General features: G+C 40.6%; 1 protein-coding gene across 5 annotated transcripts in view; it reads left to right on the top strand.

Annotated features, from left to right (window-relative positions):
* The window catches only part of MOCOS (molybdenum cofactor sulfurase), a 369,687-nt gene that overhangs the window by 291,122 nt on the left and 55,447 nt on the right, over nucleotides 1–23,118 (top strand). For all 5 annotated transcript variants that reach the window (XM_030551504.1, XM_030551502.1, XM_030551506.1 and 2 more), the window contains 2 exons: nucleotides 14,977–15,093; nucleotides 17,919–18,347. In XM_030551504.1, coding sequence (XP_030407364.1) covers nucleotides 14,977–15,093; nucleotides 17,919–18,347 — 546 coding nt within the window. The remainder of the gene's footprint in view (nucleotides 1–14,976; nucleotides 15,094–17,918; nucleotides 18,348–23,118) is intronic.

Genomic DNA, 23,118 nt, shown 5'->3' with positions numbered 1-23,118 from the left:
GATTCCTACACCTCTCTCATGTTTGGTTCCTCCTGAATATAACATTGTTTTTTCTCCAGATGTTATTTAGACCTTGATCTTTCCATCTAACTTTCCACTCTAACAAAGTCCTAGGATGTCAATTTTATATCTATCCATTTATTTGATTACCTGTGCTAATTTTCCTGCACTATTTAGAGTTCGTACATTCCAGGTAGCTATGGATGTACTCTTTCTGACCGTAATAATTTGGACCATGGAGTGGGTGACTTCCTGATGGATTTGAGCATCCACTGTCATATGTGCATCTGAACGCTTTCCATCTTCCTCAGGCCATGATGTTTGGTTTATGTATGTAGTTTCTGTAGCTAGAACTTTTTTTTTATGGTTACGGGAAGCCACCCCATTAACCAACCCTCCTCCTTTTTGATCTGGGCTTGGGACCGGTACTGGCGGAGCTTTGTAAGTCCAGGTGGGAAAAATACCATATAGTTGGTATAATTAAACCAAATGCTCAGGGCCATCCTGGGAAACATTCCCTAATGCACAGTAGCTTTCCTTGTCACTGGCTCCATTATTTCCTGTCCTTTCTATTTTGTACATTTTGTTTTCCTTTAGCACTACTTTAATAAGGTGTTTATAAGAAAAGAAAAATAGTCCTGGGGTTAGGGTACTAGCCTGGGACTTGGAAAACTGGTTAAATTCCTTGGTGTATCACAAACATCCTATATGACCTGGAGCAAATCATGTAGGGTATGCTCATAGTGCTGCACAGGTATGCAGGCTCGTGCTAGCAGAGCTTGAGCTAGCTAAAAATATCAGTGTGGCCATTGTAGCTTGGGTGGCAGCTCAGGCTCTCAAGGCCCTCCCCCCAGCCCCAGGTCCACACTGCTGGTTTTAACGTGCTAGCTTGAGTCTGGCTAGCGTGAGTCTGGGAAAATTGCTCACAGCTGCAGCGTAGACGTAAACATAAGTGCCTCCGCACTTCTCTTCCCCATCTGTAAAATGGTGACAATTGTACTTCCCTAACTCACAGGAGTAGAGTGAGGGTAAGTGTGTTAAAGATTGGGAGGTGCACAGATATAGCTACCATGGAACAACCTAAGATAAGTAGATTTCTTTAGGAACAACGAAAGTTGCAGGACACCTAAAGTGACTTTTTTCAGAGAGTAACCTATTTTTTCAGTAGTGTGCTACTCCAGACTAGTAGATGTCCATGTTCTTAGAAGAGCAGCTTATAACTATGAAAAAACTACTGCATTTCCCACAAATGGAAAGGAGTTGCCAGATCCATTTGTCAAAATCACTGAAGGGATTTTGGTCAAACTACCTATATAATTGTACTTATAATAAAATTCATAATCAGTGTCCTTAGAGTTGCTAGTGGGTTGATATTAAGCAGCAGGAAGGTGTCCTTTTTACATTATCTTATCTGCACAGATGGGTTTATTTTTTAGACAAAGCAACTTAATCGAGATCTTTTCAGTTTATAAATAAACATCTATCTATTTCTGATCCACCTGTGTTTTTAGATACCATGTAAAACTATCATTGTGTAGATGGATAAGTTAATAGTATGTACTGTATATTTTTCTTCTAAAATATTATTGGAGGATCAGGGAACAAACACTTCTTAATTCCAACAAAGAATATGTCTGTACAAGATGGTCAAAAGACTCTGAATTACTTACCCTAATGCTTTTTGGAACATATCCACTCATTACATTAAATGCGATGACTCAAGGAAAGAAAAATATTAATAACATGCCTAATGGGATTTTTGGCCATGTTCCCAACAGCTATCTAAAAATTACTGGGGTGATTGCTTGCTATTGATTTTCATTATTGATTTAGCTGTTAAGACTTCAAGAAACCAGGGGCAGCTGATAGACTAGTGGTGTAGAATGCAAACAGGATTGCAAGGAGAAAAACATTGTTACAATGACTCTTTTTAAAACTCCACTAATTTCTTTGGTTCTCATCAGTTTGTGTTGCAGACATCTTGTAAGAGGCACCCTTGCCACAGCAGTGATTTGCATTATCTCCTGTACCATTGGGAGAGACCTGTTTCTGGTGCAGTAATCCAGAGTGAGTTGTCATTATAATGGTGTGTTATCTCAGACTGATAAGATGAGCCATTATAATATGTGTTCCTGCTTACATTTAATGGAAGTTAGTTATGTGGTATTAGACATCAACAGTCATTTCTCCCAAGAGGGTACTCTGTGTTCCTTGACCTAGCATACAGCCCGGAGATATGCTGTGCTTGTGTAGAGGGATTAGATTACACGTGGTAACAAGCATCCTTGGAAGGCGAATTCAGGTCTCTTACTCGCTGAGCATTGGGTGGCAGGGATCAGGTGGAATTGTTCTTTGTAATAGTTCAGCTCTGTGAGGAGCAAAAAGGATCCTAGCAGGTATGCTTGAAATCCCCTATATTGAACTGCTAGTAAGAAACGGTTGTGTTTACAAAACTCCATCAATTCCTATGCTGAGGAGGCTGTCTGACATCACTTCTTTTGAGTGTCCTTGTGTGCTTTGTGTTGCTAGGGAAACTGTGGTGGAGATAAAGGAAAGAAACTCATGCAGCTCTTAAAATGAAAGCATCTAAGGGAGAACATTAAAGCAAAAATATGTAGATACAGAACCAGAGTGAGGTTCTGAGACAGTGACTCCACTGACAAGGGGGAGAGGGAATGTGAGAAGAAACCATGGGGCATCATCTGCAAGAATCTCCACTAGCAGCAGGCTTTGCTGGAATTCCTCCTGGGACTGTGGAGAAGCAGCTCTGCTATCCTTAGAAAGTGTGCAGTGTCCAATTTCAACCCTCCAGCCCACTTCCATTGGCCAACAACCTTGTCTGTTCCTTCCTGTCCCCTGTGGGGCGTCTATCAAAGTATTCATATGGTCCTCATCACTGTCATAGAGGAGCAGCTCACATGCATGAATGAAATTTTATCCTCACAACAGCCCTATGAGCTTAGGACGTATTGTTATCCCTCTTTTACAGATGGGGAACTAAGGCCAAGGGAACTGAGGCTTCAAACAAGAAGTCTGAGGTTAGAGCAGGAGTGGGCAAACTTTAGATCCGGCCTGTGGGATTGCCCCCCATGGTGCCGCGGGTCCCATACCGCTTTCAGCAGCAGCCGGCCCAACGTCCCTGTGGGCCCTGGCCTCCAGACACCGCCCCCTTCCCCCCTGCACCTCCAATTGGCTGGGAACAGGGAATGGGAAAGCTCCAATGGGAGCCTTGGGGGAGGTACCTGGAAGCGTGGCAAGAGTAGCGCACACGGAGCCCTCTGGCCCCACTCCCTCGGGCCACAGCACTTCCTGGAGTGGTGCGGGGCCAGGACTGTGGCCAGGGCAGGCAAGCAGGGAGACTGCCCTGGCCCCGGTGCACGCCACTGCCACCCCGGAGCCCAAACTCCTCCTGCCCCCCAACTTCCTGCCCTAAGCCCCCTGCCTGCACCGCGCACCCCTCCTACACCCTAACCCCCTACCCTGAGTCCCCTGATGCACCTCACACCCCTCCTGCACCCCAATCCCCTGCCCTGAGCCCCCTCCCACAGTCCGCACTCCTCCTGCACCCCAGTCCTGAGCCCCCTTCTGCACTCCGCACCCCTCCTGCACCCGAAACTCTTCCCTGAGCCCCCTCATACACCTCACACCCATCCTCTGCCCCAATCCCTTGCCCTGGACCCCTTCCTGCACACCGCACCCCCTCCCACACCTTGCACTCCCTCCCGCACCCCAGCCCCCTGCCCGACCCTCCATACAATTTCCTCACCCAGATGTGGCCCTCAGCCCAAAAAGTTTGCCCACCCCTGGGTTAGAGCCAAAAATGGAACACAGGTTTTTTGAATCACTGAGTCTTATCTGCTACACCATCCTTCCTACCCAAAGTTCAGGCTAGAGTTCCCACTACCACTAGTCTATCACAGTTCTAGTTTTCCCTGTCATTATGTTGGTTGGTCTGTCTGCACGAGTGCAGAATGGCAGGGGAGCTTTATATGCCCTGTATCTCACCCCCCACACACGCACCTTTGCTTTGCCAGCTATAATCCGTTGCATAATTATTATCCTGAAGAATGGCTAGAGATGCATATTGGACTACATATGCCTGCTTCAGTTCCCATAAGAGGAAGCTCTGATTAAGTTATCTGTGATGTCACAGATGATTTATTTCTTTGTTTTCCTTTTTGTACTTTTCATTCCTATGCTGGATGGCATTTTAAATATCTTATATATGAGCCCAAATTGTATTTGGGTATGAATGCAGTTAAATGAGTGGCCAGGGAGAGTGAATGCTTCTGCCTGAAGATATATGGGCCTATGGCAATATGCCCCTTACAGGGGAAGACTACAGAGCTTGGCTGAATCACAGAATCACGGACACCATCTTGCCTGATTACTCCATCAGGTATGCATATGTGGCCTATTGAAATTCAATTCTTGAATCTTCCAGTTCACAAGGTGCACCAAGCAGGAAAAAAAGACAATCTGGAAGATGCAAGACCATCCATTAAGAATCAAGATAGTATTTCAAATCTTCTCTCATACTGAAATTCCTCTGTTCCAAAACATCTAGCAGTTTTTGGATTTGACATGTAGAATCATAGGACTGGAAGGGACCTCGAGAGGTCATCTTTTGCAGTCCCCTGTACTCATGGCAGGACTCAAGTATTATCTAGACCATCCCTGACATGTTTGTTCATCCCGCTCTTAAAAATCTCCAGTGATGGAGATTTCACAACCTCCCTAGGCAATTTATTCCACTGCTTAACCACTGTCACGGTTAGGAAGCTTTTTCTAATGTCCAACCTAAACCTCCCTTGTGGCAATTTAAGCCCATTGCTTCTTGTCCTAGCTTCAGAGTTTAAGAAGAACGACCTTTTGCGTAATTGAAAACTTTATGTCCCCTCTCAGACTTCTCTTTTCCAGACTAAATAAACCCATTTTTTTTCAATCTTCCTTCATAAGCAATGTTTTCTACACCTTTAATCACTTTTGTTGCTCTTCTCTGGACTTTCTCCAGTTTGTCCACATCTTTCCTGACATGTGGCACCCAGAACTGGACACAGTACTCCAGCTGAGGCCTAATCAGCGCAAAGTAAAGTGGAAGAATTACTTCTCATGTCTTGCTTACAACACTCCTGCTATTACATCTCACAATGATGTTCACTTTTTTTTTTTTTTTTGCAACAGTGTTACACTGTTGATTCATATTTCGCTTGTGGTCCACTATGACCCCCAGATCCCTTTCTGCAATACTTCTTCCTAGGCAGTCATTTCCCATTTTGTATGTGTGCAACTGATTGTTCTTAAGTGGAGTACTTTGCATTTGTCCTTATTGAATTTCATCCTGTTTACTTCAGACCATTTCTCCAGTTTTTCCAGATCATTATACTCCTATCCTCCAAAGCACTTGCAACCCTCCCAGACTGGTATCATCCACAAACTATATAAGTGTACTCTATATGCCATTATCTAAATCATTGATGAAGATATTGAACAGAACTGGTCCCAGAACTGATCCCAGAAGGACCCCACACATTATGTCCTTCCAGCATGACTCTCTAGGAATGGTTTTCCAACAAGTTATGCACCCACCTTAAAGTAGCTCCATCTAGGTTGCGTTTCCCTAGTTTGTTTATGAGAAGGTCATGCAAAACCAGTATCAAAAGCTTTACTAAAGTCAATATATACCACATCTACCGCTTCCCCCTTCTTCCTCCCCTGCACCCATCGACAAGACTTGTTACCCTGTCAAAGAAAGCTATTGGATTGGTTTGACACAATTTGTTCTTGACAAATCCATGCTGACTGTTATCACCTTATTATCTTTTAGATGTTTGCAAACTGATTGTTTAATTATTTGCTCCATTATCTTTCTGTGTACAGAAGTTAAGCTGACTGGCCTGTAATTTCCCAGGGTGTCCTTATTTCCCCTTTTTATAGATTGGCACTATACGTGTCCTTTTCCAGTCTTCTGCAATCTCTCCCATCTTCCATGACTTTTCAAAGATAATTGCTAATGGCTCACATATCTTCTCAGTCAGCTCCTTCATTATTCTAGAATGCATTTCATCAGGCCCTGATGACTTGTCTAATTTGTCTAAGTAATTTTTAACTTGTTCTTTCCCTATTCTAGGCTCTGATCCTGCCTTATTTTCACTGACATTCATTATGTTAGATATCCAATCACCACCAACCTTCTTGGTGAAGACCGAAACAAAGAAGTCATTAAGCATCTCTGCCATTTCCACTTTTTCTGTTGTTGTTCCCCCTCCCGCCCACCCATTAAGTTAACGGGCCTACGTTGTTCTGGGTCTTCCTCTTACTTCTAATGTATCTGTAGAATGTTTTCTTGTTACCCTTCATGTCTCTAGCTAGTTTGACCTCATTTTGTGCCTTGCCCTTTCTAATTTTGTCCCTACATACTTGTGGTATTTGTTTATGTTCATCCTTTGTAATTTGACCGAGTTTCCACTTTTTGTAGGACTGTTTTTTGATTTTTAGATCATTGAAGATCTCCTGGTTAAGCCAGGATGCTCTTTTGCCATACTTCCTATCTTTCCTATGTTTCTTCCTCTGGATACTACTTTTTACAGAACTCAGGGACTCTATAGGATGCATGTGATCAAGCAGGAGAAATCTTCTGGGCCAGGTCCTACAGGATGACCACCTAGTAAATTCTGATTTACTCACCCTTCCAGAGGTTCCTCTGGTTCTTTTTCCAGGATGTTACCTGCTTTCAGCACAGTTCCACCAAGTGAGCTGCCTTTTTGTAGAAGTTCCACAAAGGGTCTTTTCATCTGCTAGACACCTGGCACTTCATCCATTTCTCTGGCTGACATTTTTCCCTGCCTACTGTATTTTTCACTCCATATATCTGATGAAGTGGGTTATAGCCCATGAAAGCTTATGCCCAAATAAATTTGTTAATCTCTAAGGTGCCACAAGGACTCCTCATTGTTTTTGCTGATACAGACTAACATAGCTACCCCTGTAAAACCTGTCACCAGATTTAACATAGAATTTCAAACCAATTAGCAACCGACCCCAAACAAAATCCTGCTTAAACCATGAGGTTTAGAAGAGTTCACTACCAGATCATGCCTATCTCTAAGGACAGGTCTACCCTACATCAGTGCAGCTACTGCTACAGTGTAGATGCTTCCTATTTTGACAGAAGGTTTTTAGTTAATCCATCTCTCTGAGAGATGATAGCTCAACAGCTCATCCACCAAGCCATCAGCCTAACCATGTCTACATAGGGGTTAGGTCAACCTAATTATGGCACTACCGGCATGAATTTTTTCACAGCCCTGAGCCACCTAGTTAGGTGCATCTAATTTTTAATAGTAGACCATGCTTAAAGCAAGTAGACAAATTGGTATATACATCAATTCAAAAATGTCTAATACTGATACATTACCATTCCCACTGTCAATGCATCCAATGTGCAGTTCCAATATACATTTAAGGTCTGACACTCCACTGCCTTGTACCCTGTGTACTCCATTTTACTGGAGCAAAGTAAGTGCTGAGTGGGTGTGAACTGATAGCATTCTGATCTGGGAGTGTTTTACACCCACTTTGCAATTAGTTTATACACATGTAAATGACTACAGAAGATGCAAGGCAGAAGACAGTCAGACATTTAGACAATATGGGCTCTGTCCTGACTGGAAATTAGCGCCTCCGGAGGGAATGTATATGTTTTGTATAAAAATTATCATTTTGCAGGAAACGATCTGGTTAAACTAATTTTATGTCTTAGTAACTGAACAAAGATGTCATTTTTTTTCTTTCTTCTAAATAATGATTTGAAAACAAGTGCTGATTTTCTCTTCAGACCTATTTCTGGATTAAATTACATTAAACAAGATTAAGCATGCATCATTGGCAGCCGCAACATTTCACAATCAAAAGCTGGGTGACAAAAAGAACTAGCTTACTTTCTCTCCAATTTCATACAATAAATCAGTGAATTAATTTACCAGCTGATTTGGAGAAGAGTGTCACAAAGTCAGCTTTATAACCAGCCATCAGTAGTGTGCAGTGAAATTCTTGTGATGAGCAAATCCATCTGACAAACCTACTCCAGAAACACTGTGCTCTGAAGTTTGGTCACAGTCTAAGAACTGAGTAGAAATCCAGACTGTCATTCTTCCAAGAGAATAAATACTGTTGTGACGAGACTTCTTGAACTGGATGGTTTTTTCCATCCTGTTCATATGAATTTATAAAACTGCCAAAATTAAGGGCCCAATGTGACAACTTCTGTGAGTAATTCTGTTGACTGTAATAGAACAACTCATATGAGTAAGGAGTGCTTGTTTAGTTATGGGTCCTGTGATTTAAAATGAGATTTTTAAAGGAGCCTACAGAAGTGGGTGTCTTCTATTTTTAGTTATTTAAAATCATGCAAAACCATATGGTATCTATAAATCTTAACTACCACATATTTCAAATCTGCTTACAGTAGTGGTATTGCTCTCAAGCATATCAATAGCACTCTAGAATATGGAGGAAGATTTATATTTGGATTAAACATTATTGTTGTAGTTATTATTCATGAATCCCTCTCAGCTTAGATGCTCCAGACACTAAACAGTTAAAGTACAATAGTAATATAGAGTTGCCAGCCCTCCAGGATTGTCCTGGAGTCTCAAGAAATTGAAGATTAATCTTTAATTAAAGATTATGTCATGTGATGAAACCTCCAGGAATACCAACCAAAATTTGCAACCCTAGCAGTAAGCAACAAATAAAATATTAAAAAAATAAAAATAAACACTCAAGACATCTAAACAAAATGGCATCATTCAAAGGAAAGAGGAGCAGGAACGCTGACTATGGTTAAAACAGAAATTACCTCTGGAAAAAAAAGAATGAAGTTTTAACTGTGTGATCTTAGTAAAAAATGGATGTCTGTTTTCTAGGTAGTTCACCTATCTCTGTTAAAGCACAAAGGCCCCAGCCTTGCAAAGCAATGAGCGTCCTCCGCTCTCACTAAATTCAAGAGGGCTATGAGGATGCTCAGTCTCATCCAGGAAATGCCTGGCATCCTGCAGGTTTAGGCTCACAGTAAACTGCTTCAGAAATAGCACTGACTACTAAGGGTTAGCTGATAGAAAGGTCTCCAGGTCTTCATAGTGTCTTAATTACCATGTACATTCAGTGTAGAATCAATAAAAATGCTGTAAGGTCTATTAGTTTGCAATTAAATTGTAAAAAATCAAGTTTACAAAAGACCAGGTCACTCTAGTTCTAAACCCAGGGAAATACCAAAACTGATGGTCTGAGTACCTAAAGTTGTGTACCTGCCATTAGCACTTTTCACGCTTCCTTGCCCTTATTGATGAACATATCCCTGGCTCCTAAACAACAGCCTGTGTTGTTACGTGCGGAGCTGCAAACACTCTGCTGCACTTTGCAACCTATAGGTCTATACTTGTATTGCTCCTTATGGCAGTTTTCAGAATGTGTATTATTGAAGGCTTTTTTCATTGAAACAGACTTTAACAGATGGTTTATATTCTATTTATTTTTCTGTATGCTAACACCACAGAAAGAGTTTAAATTAACTCCCTAAGTAGTGTATTTCCAGGGTGAAACTGAGCAACAGGACCTAACCGTATATGTCCAAGTGAAAATCAAGCATTTGTCCAAAGAACATAGGTCGGGTCCTGCAATCTTTAGAGACACAGGGTAGGTGAGGTAATATTATGGTTACCAACTGTCTAATCGCACAAACACCCTTGCCCCACTCTCTGTCCTGCCCCTCCCTGGAGCCCCGCCCCTTCTCTGTGGCTCCACCCCACTCACTCCATCTACACTCCTTTCATCGCTTGCTCTCCCCCACCCTCCTTCACTTTCACTGGGCTGAGGCAGGGGATTGGGGTGCAGGAGAGGTGCAGGCTCTGGGCTTGGAGGTGGGGCCAAAGGGTTCAGAGTGTGGGAGGGGGCTCTGGGCTGAGCCTGGGGCAGGGGGTTGGAGTGCAAGAGGGGGTTCGGGGTGTGGACTCTGGGAGGCATTTTGGGTACAGGAGGGAGCTCAGGGCTGGGGCACGGGGTTGGGGTGCGGGAGGGGATGAGGAGTGTGGGCTCCAGCCAGATGGCGCTTACCTTGGGTGCTCCCAGGAAACAGACGGCCTATCCAGCTCCTAGGGTCAGGAGCAGCCAGGCGGCTCTGCATGCTGCCTCTGCCCAAAGGCACTGCACCCGCAGCTCCCATTGGCTGCAGTTCCCAGAGTCAGTGCTCGGAGTGGGGGCAGCACGCAGAGACCCTTTGGCTGCCCCTGCGCCTAGGAGTCAGACATGCTGGTCACTTCCAGGAGCTGCATGGAGCCAGGGCAGATAGGGAGCATTGCCAGATTTTAGTGGCCTAAAATCTCCCAGATCAGCTTCAGTAGCCTGCAGGAGATTGAGCCTGATTCCAAGAGACTCCCGGGTAATCCAGGAGGGTTGGCAACTTTAGGTAATATCTTTTATCGGACCAACTTCTGTCGGTGAGAGAGACAAGCTTTCGAGCTTACATCGAGCTCTTCTTCAATTCTATGTAAGCTCAAAAGCTTGTCTCTCTCACCAACAGAAGTTGATCCAGAATAAGATATTACCTTGCACACCTGGTCTCTAATATCCCGAGACTGACACTGCTACAATAGCATTGCATCTTGCAATCTTTACTCATTCAAGTAGTCCAATCGATGGCAATGGGAGGAACACTTCATATCAGTAAGAGTTACTTATAGGATTCCCATGTGAGTTTATGCTTTGCATAGATTGGTAATGAAACTCTCTAGAGTTCATACAAAAGGTTGTGCTTAACTGATCTTTCTTGGCTTAAAAATAATTCATTCTCTTCCTTTAGTTTGGTCTCTTTTTGTCTCTGCTAATAATCCCTGGGCTGGTCTAATCTAAAAACAAACATAAATCGATCATATAAAAGTGTTATCTGAGAAGGGTTTTGTCTTACGTCACAGTGTTTTTCTCTGGAATTCTGACATATGTTTATATGGAACAAAAGTCCAGGTTTTGCATTAATGAATAATGATGATTTATCTGACAAGAACAAAACACACACAAAAAGGAGAAGAAGAAGAAGAGAGAATCTAGTTGCTAAACATTTCCTGAACTCAGGGCATGGCAATTCAGTCTTTAAACATCCTGTAATTTTAAAAGCAAACAAAGTGAAAGGGGTTATTATTTGAGAAAGATTATAAATTTTGGATTAAGGCTTTTGATATACTGAACAAACCAAACCAAATGCTGAACAACTTCAGCAATGAAATAACTGTCATGATTTTTGCCCTGCTTGTCATCATTAGCCGAATGATGTATCCACCCACAAGCCACTAGAACCATGACAAACCTTGTTATGCCGGGATGACAACTTTTCTCATCCAAATGAGAAAATAACGCAAGAAAATGTCTCTGTCCCAGATAGAAGCCTTCTGACAAAACAAAGTTAAATGGCGCCACAACAGTCTTTCTCAGCAGATGCCTTTTACTATAACTTTGATTCTTAGAAACATGCTTGGAATACTGCACGGATGCACTAATCATAAGTAGAGATGGTTGGGTCTGATTCTCCATTGCACTTGTTAATCAGGATCTGTTGTGCTTTTGATTGTATTTACATTAGAGAACTGAACAATTCATAATTGGAGCAAGAGGACAGAACCAGTTTAAGCACAAACATGCTGATTGTTTTCTGCAATGCTGCTGTTTCGGCCTGTGCCATAATATTGTTTTTCTAATGTGTTTCAATTGCAATGGTCTCTGATAACTCATTGCACAGAAGCAGTGGGTTCTGGAAAACTTCAAAAGAACACTAATGCACGGTCAGAAAGCAGTGGGAGCACCACCTCACTGTTTTCACTGTGGCCTGTTTTAGCGCAGTCTACACTGACACTAAGGACCTGATCCTGCAAGTACTCACACTGCTGGGAGTAAGTTCATTCCTGTGAGGAGTCCCTTTGAAGTCAATAGGAATACAGACATGAGTAAGCACGTGCACCAGAGTTTGCAGGTTTGAGAGCTAAGAACATGAGCCTGCAATGAGCTTCTTGAGAACAGATCCCAGCACGAGGTGCAGGGATTCACCCATTCAGAGCTCGTTGCAGAAGTTAAAAACCATGATTACAACTCTCCATCCTTTTTTTTTTTTAAGTAAAAATATAATGCTTTTAATTAGTGCTTCTATCAAGGACAAATGCTTAACCAGGACAGACAAGAGGATACAGCACCTGCAGTCTTTTCCAATCACTAACAGAGTACAGTAAATTGAAGGATATATATTTTATTTCTAATAATGCAATTCCTCTGGTAATTAATGAGATAATATACTTAGGTATAATTATTCAATAGTTACATCATGATAGCACCCAGAGGCCTCAATCAGCAGTGGGGTCCCATTGCTGGACCAACATAAAGATAGACTGCATAACAATATCCTGGCTGTGTACATACATCACTTTTGCCTACATTTTCTTTGACTGTTTTTATCTATGATATTTTTGGTGTTTTAGGGCCTGGATAACAGGCTCAACTAGCTCCTATGTGGAATCTCACTGAGGTCAACCTCTGCAATTCTAGCATTGATCTACAATCAGTGGGTCTTAGGTTCCTATGTTACTTAGGTGCTTTTGAAAAGTGTACTCCTTGCCTTAATGTTAGTGATGCAGAGACAGTCATACTTGTGTACATTGGTAGAAATTGAAGAATATGCCCTGGATCAAATATGTCACCCCCAAATAATAAATATAATGTAAACAGAAACAAATAGGATGCATTTTTTGCCCTTGTAAATGCAACAAAGCATGTGAGTTCACCTTCTATGCACTGAAATTGAATGCATGATTAGTTTCATGGTTATTCTTTGTGTCCTGGGTAATTAACTGTGATTTTGAGACCAAGACCATTAATTTAAAACAACTCTGTTATTTTAACAGACCATTTAAGGAGCCAGATTTTTCACTGTCTTGAGTTTTGGGTAAATACAGCTGTGCCACGTGGGTGTAGAACCATTCCCAGTGGCTTGGTTGTGTTTTACACTTGCTGCACACTCACTTTACACAGCTGTCTTACATTTATATTTCCCAAGCATTCTTGTGTAAAACCCCTTGTGCCCACACTTAAAAGTGCCCCAGATGCTTTGTGTGCAGCAAGTACTATTAGGATTGCTTTCCGCAGGTCTAAAGATCAACACAAAGAATTAATTCCTGCACTAGGTTCAGATGTACGGCTTGATCCTGCAATGTGCTGATCACAGAAGTATTGGAGACAGTGGAAGCTGAGGTTGCTCAGCAACTCACACATGATCAAGCTCCACAAGAACTTACTTTTATTGTATATTAAATGGGTAAACTGAAGAGAGGTTGAGTTACATGGCCAAGATCATGCAGGCAGGAATCTGCAAAGTCAGGAGTCAAACTTACACCAGTCCCTTAATTTAACTGCTCCACCTTTACTTCCTCTACTACAGAGCCTATATAAATAAGGCGATTATACTATATTACATTGCACATGGGAGGTGTGATTACAGCAAGTAAAGACTTTCATATAAGGTAGCAGCACAGACAGCAGTGTTGAGCTAGACCTACCCACCCAGGACCCTGGTTCCCATACTCCTGCAATAATCACATATACCATATTGTCATTACGGCCATTGTTATCTCTTGCTAAAATCCATTTACTTGGAGAGTTTTGGGAACCATAATGTTTCTCAAATGGTCTTTCTTCTTTATGCCTTGATAGGAGTACTGGGAGTCCCTAAAAATATATGCCTCTGTCTTCTGCCACAGGTCTCTTCATTGTGTGAGATTCTTTCTGTTGTACAGACAGACATGAACTGTCATCCCCCCTGCCCACTCACATGTTCATTCTCTCTCTCTCTCTCTCTCATATTCACATAATTTATTCATCCCAATGATTCATCCATTAATTATTGTATTTGTGTCCATTAATTATTCAGTGTCTTTTTTCTTTAACTGGCAGTTTTAGAAATATTCAGAGACATAAAAGCATAACATCAGGGAAGGTAAGTGGGTCAGTCTAGTTGGTGAACAAAGTGGTCATGTATGGAACATTCAAAGAGGTCTCTCTATTCCTGTCCTTCCAGACCAGTGCCTGCCCTGTCGCATGCCATTGCTTACTTATGGCCTCATCCATCAAGCCTGCAGAAATCTCATTGGTTTCAATAATTTCCTGCACTGACAGTTTCCCTTATACCATGGAGTATATAGATATGCAAAGGAAAGATGTTGTCATTATTATTTGGATTGTGGTAGTATATAGAAGCCCCTGGCAAGGACCAGGTTGTGCTAGATCAGGGGTTCTCAATCTGGGGGTCACAAGGTTATTACCTGGGGGTCACAAGTTACCATGGGACTGACAACCTGAGCCCCTGTTAAATTAAAATTAAAATTTCCCCCCTTTTTAAAATTTATAGTGGGGGAGAGGGTCACACTCAGAGACTTGCTGTGTGAAAGGAGTCACCTTTTCAATACAAAAAGTTTGAGAATCACTGTGCTATATACTGCACATTGGATTGAAGAGGAGATCCCACCCGCCTCCAAGCAGAGCAGTTGCTGCTTTGTTTCTATTCCAATGAAGAATGTTACAGACTAAAGCACTGACCCTCTAAACACTTACACATGTACTTAACCCTAAGCATGTGATTAGCCTAACTGATTTCAATGGGCTTCTCCTTGTGTTGTTTAAAGTTAAGCACATGTGCAAGCATTTGCAGGATCACTGCTTATTTCTCTCTATTCTTCCTTCTTTGTTGTTTTACTTCATCTGAAAATAATAATACTGAAGAATACCTGTTTTCCTCCTAGTGTATGTGAAAATACAACTGCTCCAACAACCAAACTGCTAATAATTTAGCGAAATAACTTACTTCAAGCAGCCTTTATTTATAACATAGTCTATTTAATATTATCTCTTTCATTCTTTTGTTGTTTGTCCTGCTGAATCTGTAAGGTGGACAAGATTGCCAGTCTCTACAACATACATGTTCGTACAGGATGTTTCTGTAACACTGGTGCCTGCCAGCAGCATTTGAGCCTCAGCAATGAGGATGTCAAAAGGAACCTTCGGGTCAGTACCAAATCCTGTTGAGGCCAAGTAAAATCACTTGAATGATTGAATAATGAAAGGGTTAAAGGGAAGAATAAAAACTGAGTATAGTTAAACATGGGTTTAAAGAAGGGATTCTCAAACTGGGGGTCGAGAGCCTTCAGGGCGTCATGAGGTTATTACATGGGGGGTCACGAGCTGTCAGCCTCCACCCTAAACCCCGCTTTGCCTCCAGCATCTATAATGGTGTTAAATATATAAAAAAAGTTTTTAATTTATAAGCGGGGGGGTCACACTCAGAGGCTTCCTATGTGAAAGGGGTCACCAGAACAAAAGTTTGAGAACTACTGGTTTAAAGCATGTTTTTATACCTCATAGATCACGGGGACATGGGTTTTAGATTTGGGAGGGAGGCAATTTATATAATGGTGGCAAGTTTGTATTGTTCTCCATCAGCCTTCAGTTTAACACACTACTACTGAAGGTACCTTCATTTAATAGCACCCGCTCCATTCAAGCTGGTTGAAAATTTTTTGATGTCAAAAAATGTGGTTTAGTTGAAATCAAAATGTTTCATAGGATTTTGATTTTGATGGGGAAAAAGTCAAAATATTTGAAAATGTTTCATTCTAATGGTTTCATTTCGATCCATTTCATTTTGAATTTAATATTGTCTTAAAACATTAAAATATTAATTGTAATATTATGTCATATTTATATACACAATATACCATGTACTGTTAAAGCTGAAAATAAATTAATCCTAATGACACTATCAGAACAAGATGTTTCAACATTATTGAAACAAAAGACTTCTGAATTTTTATTTCACTGGAAATTTTGACTTTTTTTCCCCCAGATTCCGAATGGAGAAAAAATGAAATCTCAGAATTTTCCACACGATGGAAATTGTAGTTCCTGACCAGTTCTAGTGAACATTTTGTGTTTATTTTATTATTATTATTAAAGGGTCCTAATTGTGCTTGTCAGTGTTCAAGAAATAAAGACTTAGGGTATGTCTGCACTGCCCATGTTACAGCGCGGCCGCCACAGCACTGTGATATGGGCAGCATAGACTTGCTTTATCACTACAGAAGAGCTCTTCCGGCAATTAAAAAAAAAAAAAAAACCCACCCCAAACGAGCAGTGGTCTATACTGGCTCTTTTCAGTGCTAAAACTTTTGTCGCTCGGGGTTGTTTTTTCTCACCCCTGAACAACTAAAGTTTTAGCACTGAAAGTGGCAGCATAGAGACAGCCTTTGGCCAAGTCTACACAATTGACCTGTATTGGTATAACTGTGTTGCTTAGGGGTGTGAAAAATCCACATCCCTGAGTGATGTAGTTTTACTGACCTAATCCCCCGTGTGGACAGCACTGTGTTGCCAGGAGAGCATCTCCTGTCGACATATCTATTGCCTTTTCAGGGAGGTGGATTAACTAAACCGATGGGAGAAGCTCTTAATTTAGGAGCAGCTTAATTTAAGCACTACAGTGGTGCAGCATTTTAAGTGTATACCTGCCCTTAGTCTTTCCCCATTGGATGCATAGTCTAAAAGAGACAAAAATTAGATGGGGAAAAACAATATGAAAGTAGTCTAACACTGAGAGGATGATGACAGTTTAAAAAGATATGTGCATATGACATGTCTACGGAGATTAGAGGTATGTTAGGTAGAGAGCAACTTAAACTTTAAGTTGCCAAAGTATGAACAAACTTCAACTCGCTAGCTGCGCTCTTGTGACCTATTTTCTGCTGATTGTCATTCAAAAGATTTGGGTAGTATGCAGCATATGTTACAAAAAACCATGAGGGACTTCACAGTTGTAAACATGTCATAGTCTGATATTACAATGAATTAGCAGGGAACAAGCCCAAAAGCTTACTAAGGACATTTTTCAAAAGATAAAAAAATGTATGACCATATTGATATGGTAGCTTCTTCATCATTACATTCAGACATCTAGATAGATGCTGCAATTAGATGTAGGGCCCTATGTAAATCATGATTTCATGGCAGGCGTGGAAATGGTGAAAGTGCCACCAAAGCTCCTATTATGTGATATGGGAACACAACTTAAAGATCGTTCAAATGTGTTCTACCATTAAACTTCATGAAAACTGGTCATCTTCTAATATTGTTAATATTTTACAGATTGCCATGTATACTACACATGAAACATTTATGGAAGAAATAAAAAATATAACCAAAAGGCAAGATTCAGACTTCAGTCACACCTATGTAAATCCAGAATAACTTTGTCCATTTAAATTGTGATTCTCTAGATTTGTAACTGACAGCTGTAATGTGACCCAAATGAACTATTTTCCCCCTGTAGGAGTTCACATTGTTTAATTTTGACTGAACATTAAGCAATAAATCAGTAAGATTAAATTGGATTGTTCATTCAGCCAAACTAAAAGCTCTTCACCATCTTGTTCTTTCTCACACACCCCTGGGGTTCTCTAGAGTGTTTTGCATGTTGGTCATATGATGTTAGATACAGCCCAGCAATTTCATAGCAATGCTGATGTCTGAGCTCTGGGAAAACATGGTATGGGTTGATCATGCTTGTGTCTGTCTGTCTGCACACAAGATTCTTACCTATATGGTATTTGGGGACATATAAGTACCTTAGTTAGATGAACAGATTAGTGTAGCAAATGAGACAGGTGAAAAGATTTTCTCCATTTTCCTAATCTATTCATGTATTCATTATGCTGTTTTTGGAATGGATTTTTCTGTTTCGAGTTAGCAAAATGAAGTAGAAAGTTGTAAAACAAGAATAGGAAAAAATGAAAAGTTCGTTCAAATAGCTCATTGCTTTTCTTTTTATTTCAATGTAGGCTGGCCATGTCTGTGGAGATGACATAGATATAATTGATGGACGTCCCACTGGGTCCGTGAGAATATCATTTGGCTATATATCTACTTTTGAAGATGCACAAACCTTTCTAAAGTTCATCATAGCAACCAGACTATCTAAATCAGACTGCAAGTTTCCCTCCCAAACCACCACAAGAGAAACGATTACACAGTCTGTCAAATCTCCAATACAGAATGATCATACTGCCAATCACAATGCAAAGAAATACTCTCTGAAAACTATCATCTCAGACACGAGACATTGGAATAATTCATCTGCAGCATTGAAGACACCTGAGACTAGCAGGGCTGTTTCTAAAAATGCTATACCAGTATATAGAAGTGGGAGCAAGCCAATCACTGTCACCAACATTTACCTCTACCCAATCAAATCTTGTTCTGCATTTGAGGTATATATCTAAAATGAATTTTAGAGATTCATTTGAGCCGTCCCCCATTTTTTCCCCCTTAGCTTCTCAGGAATATTCTGTGTTAAGTATAAGGCAACAGCAGGTGAGTATTAATCTTATTTTGAGGAGAGGTGCTCACTTTCACAAAATTGTACTGTAAATTTCCTGAACATTTGGATATTTAGTTTTTTAGGGAAATTAAATTAGACTGAAGTCATGGAATGCAAATTTATTACATTTTTCTACCTCCCCCTCCAGAAAATCTGCATGTAATATGTATCAGAATTAATAGTTTGGATTCCCAAAAACTTGAATAAATTATAAGCAAGTAATTAGTATGCTTATACTAAATGACACGTGATGGACTGCAAGCATTGATGGGTGTGCAGCAATTGAGAAATAACTTGATTAACATGTTATAATTGAGAGGAGGCTGATTTACATTACAAAGAAATGTTATCATTAAAAATACATTTGCAACAGAAATATGACATTTAAGTGTTGCAGCCCTATTTGAAAGTTCACTCTTTGAAGATTTTAATTGCATTTTTGCAAAGTTAATAATATGGTCACCTTAGCTGTGACTTTTTTTTTAAATAATGCATGATGAAATAGGTGTATGCGCTGCACATTGACCTAGAATCTGACTTTGCTTCACACTGTGCTGTGGAGCAATTTAATGAATGTCAATAATGGTATAACTTTCCTTATGGAAACTTACCAGTGTGGGTCACTATCTCACATCTGAGTGGAAATTGGGGTCAAGCGTGGTGACAAATCACCTGTGTTTAAAATATAGCTTCTAAAACAATACGATAATCATATTTTTCAAATATGAGGGAGCTTAAAACAAAATATAATGAAGTATGACCATGGAAGTCAATTTTTATATAAACATATAAAATGCCTTGGGTTTGCGTATGATGAACACTGCCCTTAATTCAGAGGCACAGCCTAGGAAAATACAAAAACAAACTTTAATTAGCTGTCTACAAAAGCCAAGTACACCCTGCATTTTATAAAAGAATGTTTCAACCTTAAATCAACTGCTGCAGGTTTTTGAGTTGTGTTATAAAAGCTCACTCCTGCCAGAATGTTTTACTGCTGCATAGACGTCCATACACCACGCAGGCATGAATAGGGTTAAATTGTGGCTTTAAGCGATAGACTGCTGTTAGGAGAGTTGTGCTAGAGTCTCTGCTAGAGGATTTGGATGCTCTGTATCCAGGCACAGGCAGGATGTATCTTGGAGTGAAAGGGTGCATTATGATTTCTCCCACACAAGCAGGGCCAGCTATGTTCCCTTCAAGCCCACTTTGGGGAGGCTAGCATCACAGTGGGTGCTAAACTCACTCAAACCTTGCACTCCTCTGAAGAACAGCTATGTGATTGCCTCCAAGGTTCTTTGCACTCTCATGATACCCGGCCTTCCCGATTTATCCATGTGGTGCAGCACCTACTGTATATGCTTATAGACTAAACATATCTAAGTTAGCCTGAGAAATTGCAGGTAGATTGTGAAATTTTGTTAGCCTTTCCATAGAATCATAGAGTTAGAAGGGACTGCAAAGGTCATCTAGTCTAAACCAGGATTTGTTGTATCTAAACCATCCAAGACAGATGGCCATCCAGCCTCCCAGATTTACAGTCAGCTTTTAATAGTACTAGAAATGTAATTTATAGTTGTTTAGTATTTGACACTTGCATTGAAGCTGTGGACAGAGGCTCAATCAGCATCAGGTCCAGTGTGCGAAGCATCGTACAAACACAAATAGACACAGGCCCAGATCCTCTGAAGTATTTAGACATCTACCTCCCATTTAAATACCTTTGAGAATCTGGGCAACAATGTGGATACACAATTAAGTATATACATGCTTTATGTGCATTAGATATTGGATTTTATATATATATATATATATAAAATCTCCTATCCTCACCTGTTTCTCAAACTGGTCAGCATTAATAGGTCCATTTCTTATACATGTCAGAGCAGAGATGGGGTCTGAGGAGGGACTGGTAGAAAGAGAGTAAAATGGCCTTGCTGATCAGTTCAGGAAGGATGTTTTATGCATAAAGAACAGCATGGAAGCAGGCCTGGATGGGAGGGTTAAGAGTTGAGAAGATCCCCAGATTATAAATTCCAGCCATGTGGAGAATGGAGGTGCTATCAAGAGTGAAAGAGAATAGAGGGAATGGAAAGGGTTTGGAAGCAAAGACCAGGAGTTCAGTGTTGTGTTAATTTTAAGTTGGTGATGAGACAGCCAGGAGGAGATGTTAGAGAAGCAGGAAGAGATGTGGGACTGGAAGAAGATAAGCAGGTCAGGAAGGGTTCTTTCCTTTCATTATCCTCATCATTCACACCTGTCTTCACAGAGTTTTTGCTCCAAAACTCTTAGAGACAGAACTGGACTTGTCACTCATCACTTGATGTTTAGGTCTGCCCTATGAAAAATCACTCAATCAAATTTTCTGCCTGCAAAAGCAGTAAAAATAGCAACCCCCAGTTCACCATTTGTAAAGAGCCCTAAAGGCTAATTGTCCTCATTTTATTACCAGTTCAGTGAGGGTAAAATCTAAAAGCTATTGTTTATTTTGACACGGTATTTTTCAAGTCAGATGAGATTTCTTTGGCTATCAATATTTAATGGAAGTCACTTAACTCCATTCTAAATCCAGTTATTTCTTGGCCTCTATTCAATGGCTAGGAGTAGGACTGCAAGATGGAGCAGATACCTGCACACCCTATCTCATTGCTAATTGCAGAGTGAGTCACTCTCCCCAAGTCTATGGGGATATGTCTGCACTGCTATTAGACACCTGTGACTGTGGCCAGTGCCAGCTGACTTGGGCTCACGAGGCTCAGGCTAAGGGGCTGTTTAATTGTGGTATAGATGCTTGTGCTGGAGCCTGAGCACTGGTACCCTCCTCCCTCATAATGTCCCAGAGCCTGGGCTCCAGCCTGACCCCAAATGTCTACACCTCAATTAAACAGCCCCTTAGCCCAAGCCCCGTGAGCCAAGTCTACTGGCACGGGCCAGCATGGATTCTTAACTGCAATGTAGTTATACCTTAAGTGTCACTATTGCAACTTCAGCCTTCATTATTTTGAAGGGTGAAAGTCTCGATGTTACACACATTGGTGTTCGAAGTGAAACATTCTAGAAATACCTTCCCCAAAAGGAGTGGAGAAGGAATGACATTTGAAAACTAAATATGGCCTTCCAGATTGTCACCGGAATTCGATCATTCTGCATCTCTGTTGTTTGTCACAAAAGAATTCGCTAATACAGAAAATCACAGACTTTGCCAGTCTCCTTCTAACACCGGCCTTCACAGAGCTCATAACTTCCTGAAACATTTGCCCTTTTAATTGAAATTTTCTATGCTTGGTCATTGGTTACAAGGTTTTAGTTCTTTAGAATTTCAGTTCAATTTCAATTTTTAAAAGTAAAATCCCTTTGGCCATTTTGTAGTTATTGGAACATTTAAAAAGTTTTTACCACTTACAATTTGGATTCTATTTTTTGATGATGGTGGAACATCTCTAAATGGACTAAACTATTAGGGCTTTAAATTTTATACTGCAGTAAGTGCATTCTTGCCTTTTGCCTGCCTACAGGAGATCATGGTCAGGTTTGTTACTTCAAGCATGGGACTCAAGCCTGCAGAGTACTGTTGAAATTTTGGCATGGAGAGTCAGTAGGTCTGAATGCGAGTACATGTTCTGTTGCAGGGCAGAAAGGAAGAAAGAAATGCCAGACTGTGCATGTGCAGAAGAAAGTTCTGTTAAACTGTTTGTGCTTTGGACAAAGCTGCCATTGACATTGGGTACAGGACTGGGTTATCAAAAGATAAAGTTGGTGAACGTGTGTATTGCTTGGCCTTTTTTCAATGACTAGGAGTAGAACTGCAAGATGCAGCATGTACCTCCATACCCCATCTCAGGCCTAATTTAAAAATCACTGTTTGACCTCCTCTCTAGCGAAAAGTCCATTAATACAACCCACAAGCTCTAAAATTTCACTCCTTCTATGTCTAGCTGCCCTAGCACATAAGGCACTGGATGCCAAGAGAAAATGAGAATGCAGGGGATGAAAATTAAGGTGGGGATCTGGAACTAACGGGGATAGTTAGTCCCTATTCCATATATCTTATAAAATGTGTTTGACAAGGAGTATTTGTCTACTGCCCAGTCCTGCTCTATGCATGTGTTATCAAATGCACAGAAAGCAGAGGACCCAGATGGAATACAATGTTTTATGGACTTTTGGGGAGGAAGCTCTACTTTCATTTCCTTACAGTTTTTATTTCAAGTTGGGGGCAGGGCGATATAAAACAGGAGATGAAGAAATTCTCACCCTCCCCCACCTTCTTTTAAGATACACAAGATTGTTTAAAGAATACATTTTTAAACATGAACATTTCATGTCCATTAACTTTGTATTGTTACATAATGCACCATGCTCAATGAAAAAAGGTTAAGACTTTAAACATTAATAACTTTATTATTCTTATCACAGATTCTAAACTATAAAAATTACATGGTATCACCCAAGACTATGTAAATAAATAGTTTTCATTTAAAATATAACACATACTTTTAGTTATCAGTGGACAACAATATATACGGGTGTTATGAATGTAAACTTTTCTTACACTTGTTTAATTTAAAACCTGCTCAGTTAATTCTCTTCATATGTTCCAAAATACAGTAACTGTAATACCCACTCTATTGTAATTAGAAAAAAAAATCAAAAAGCATTTAAAA

Source organism: Gopherus evgoodei, chromosome 2 (genome assembly GCF_007399415.2).
Source record: "Gopherus evgoodei ecotype Sinaloan lineage chromosome 2, rGopEvg1_v1.p, whole genome shotgun sequence".
Taxonomy (NCBI): domain Eukaryota; kingdom Metazoa; phylum Chordata; order Testudines; family Testudinidae; genus Gopherus; species Gopherus evgoodei.
This window is presented reverse-complemented; position numbering and strand designations above follow the sequence as displayed.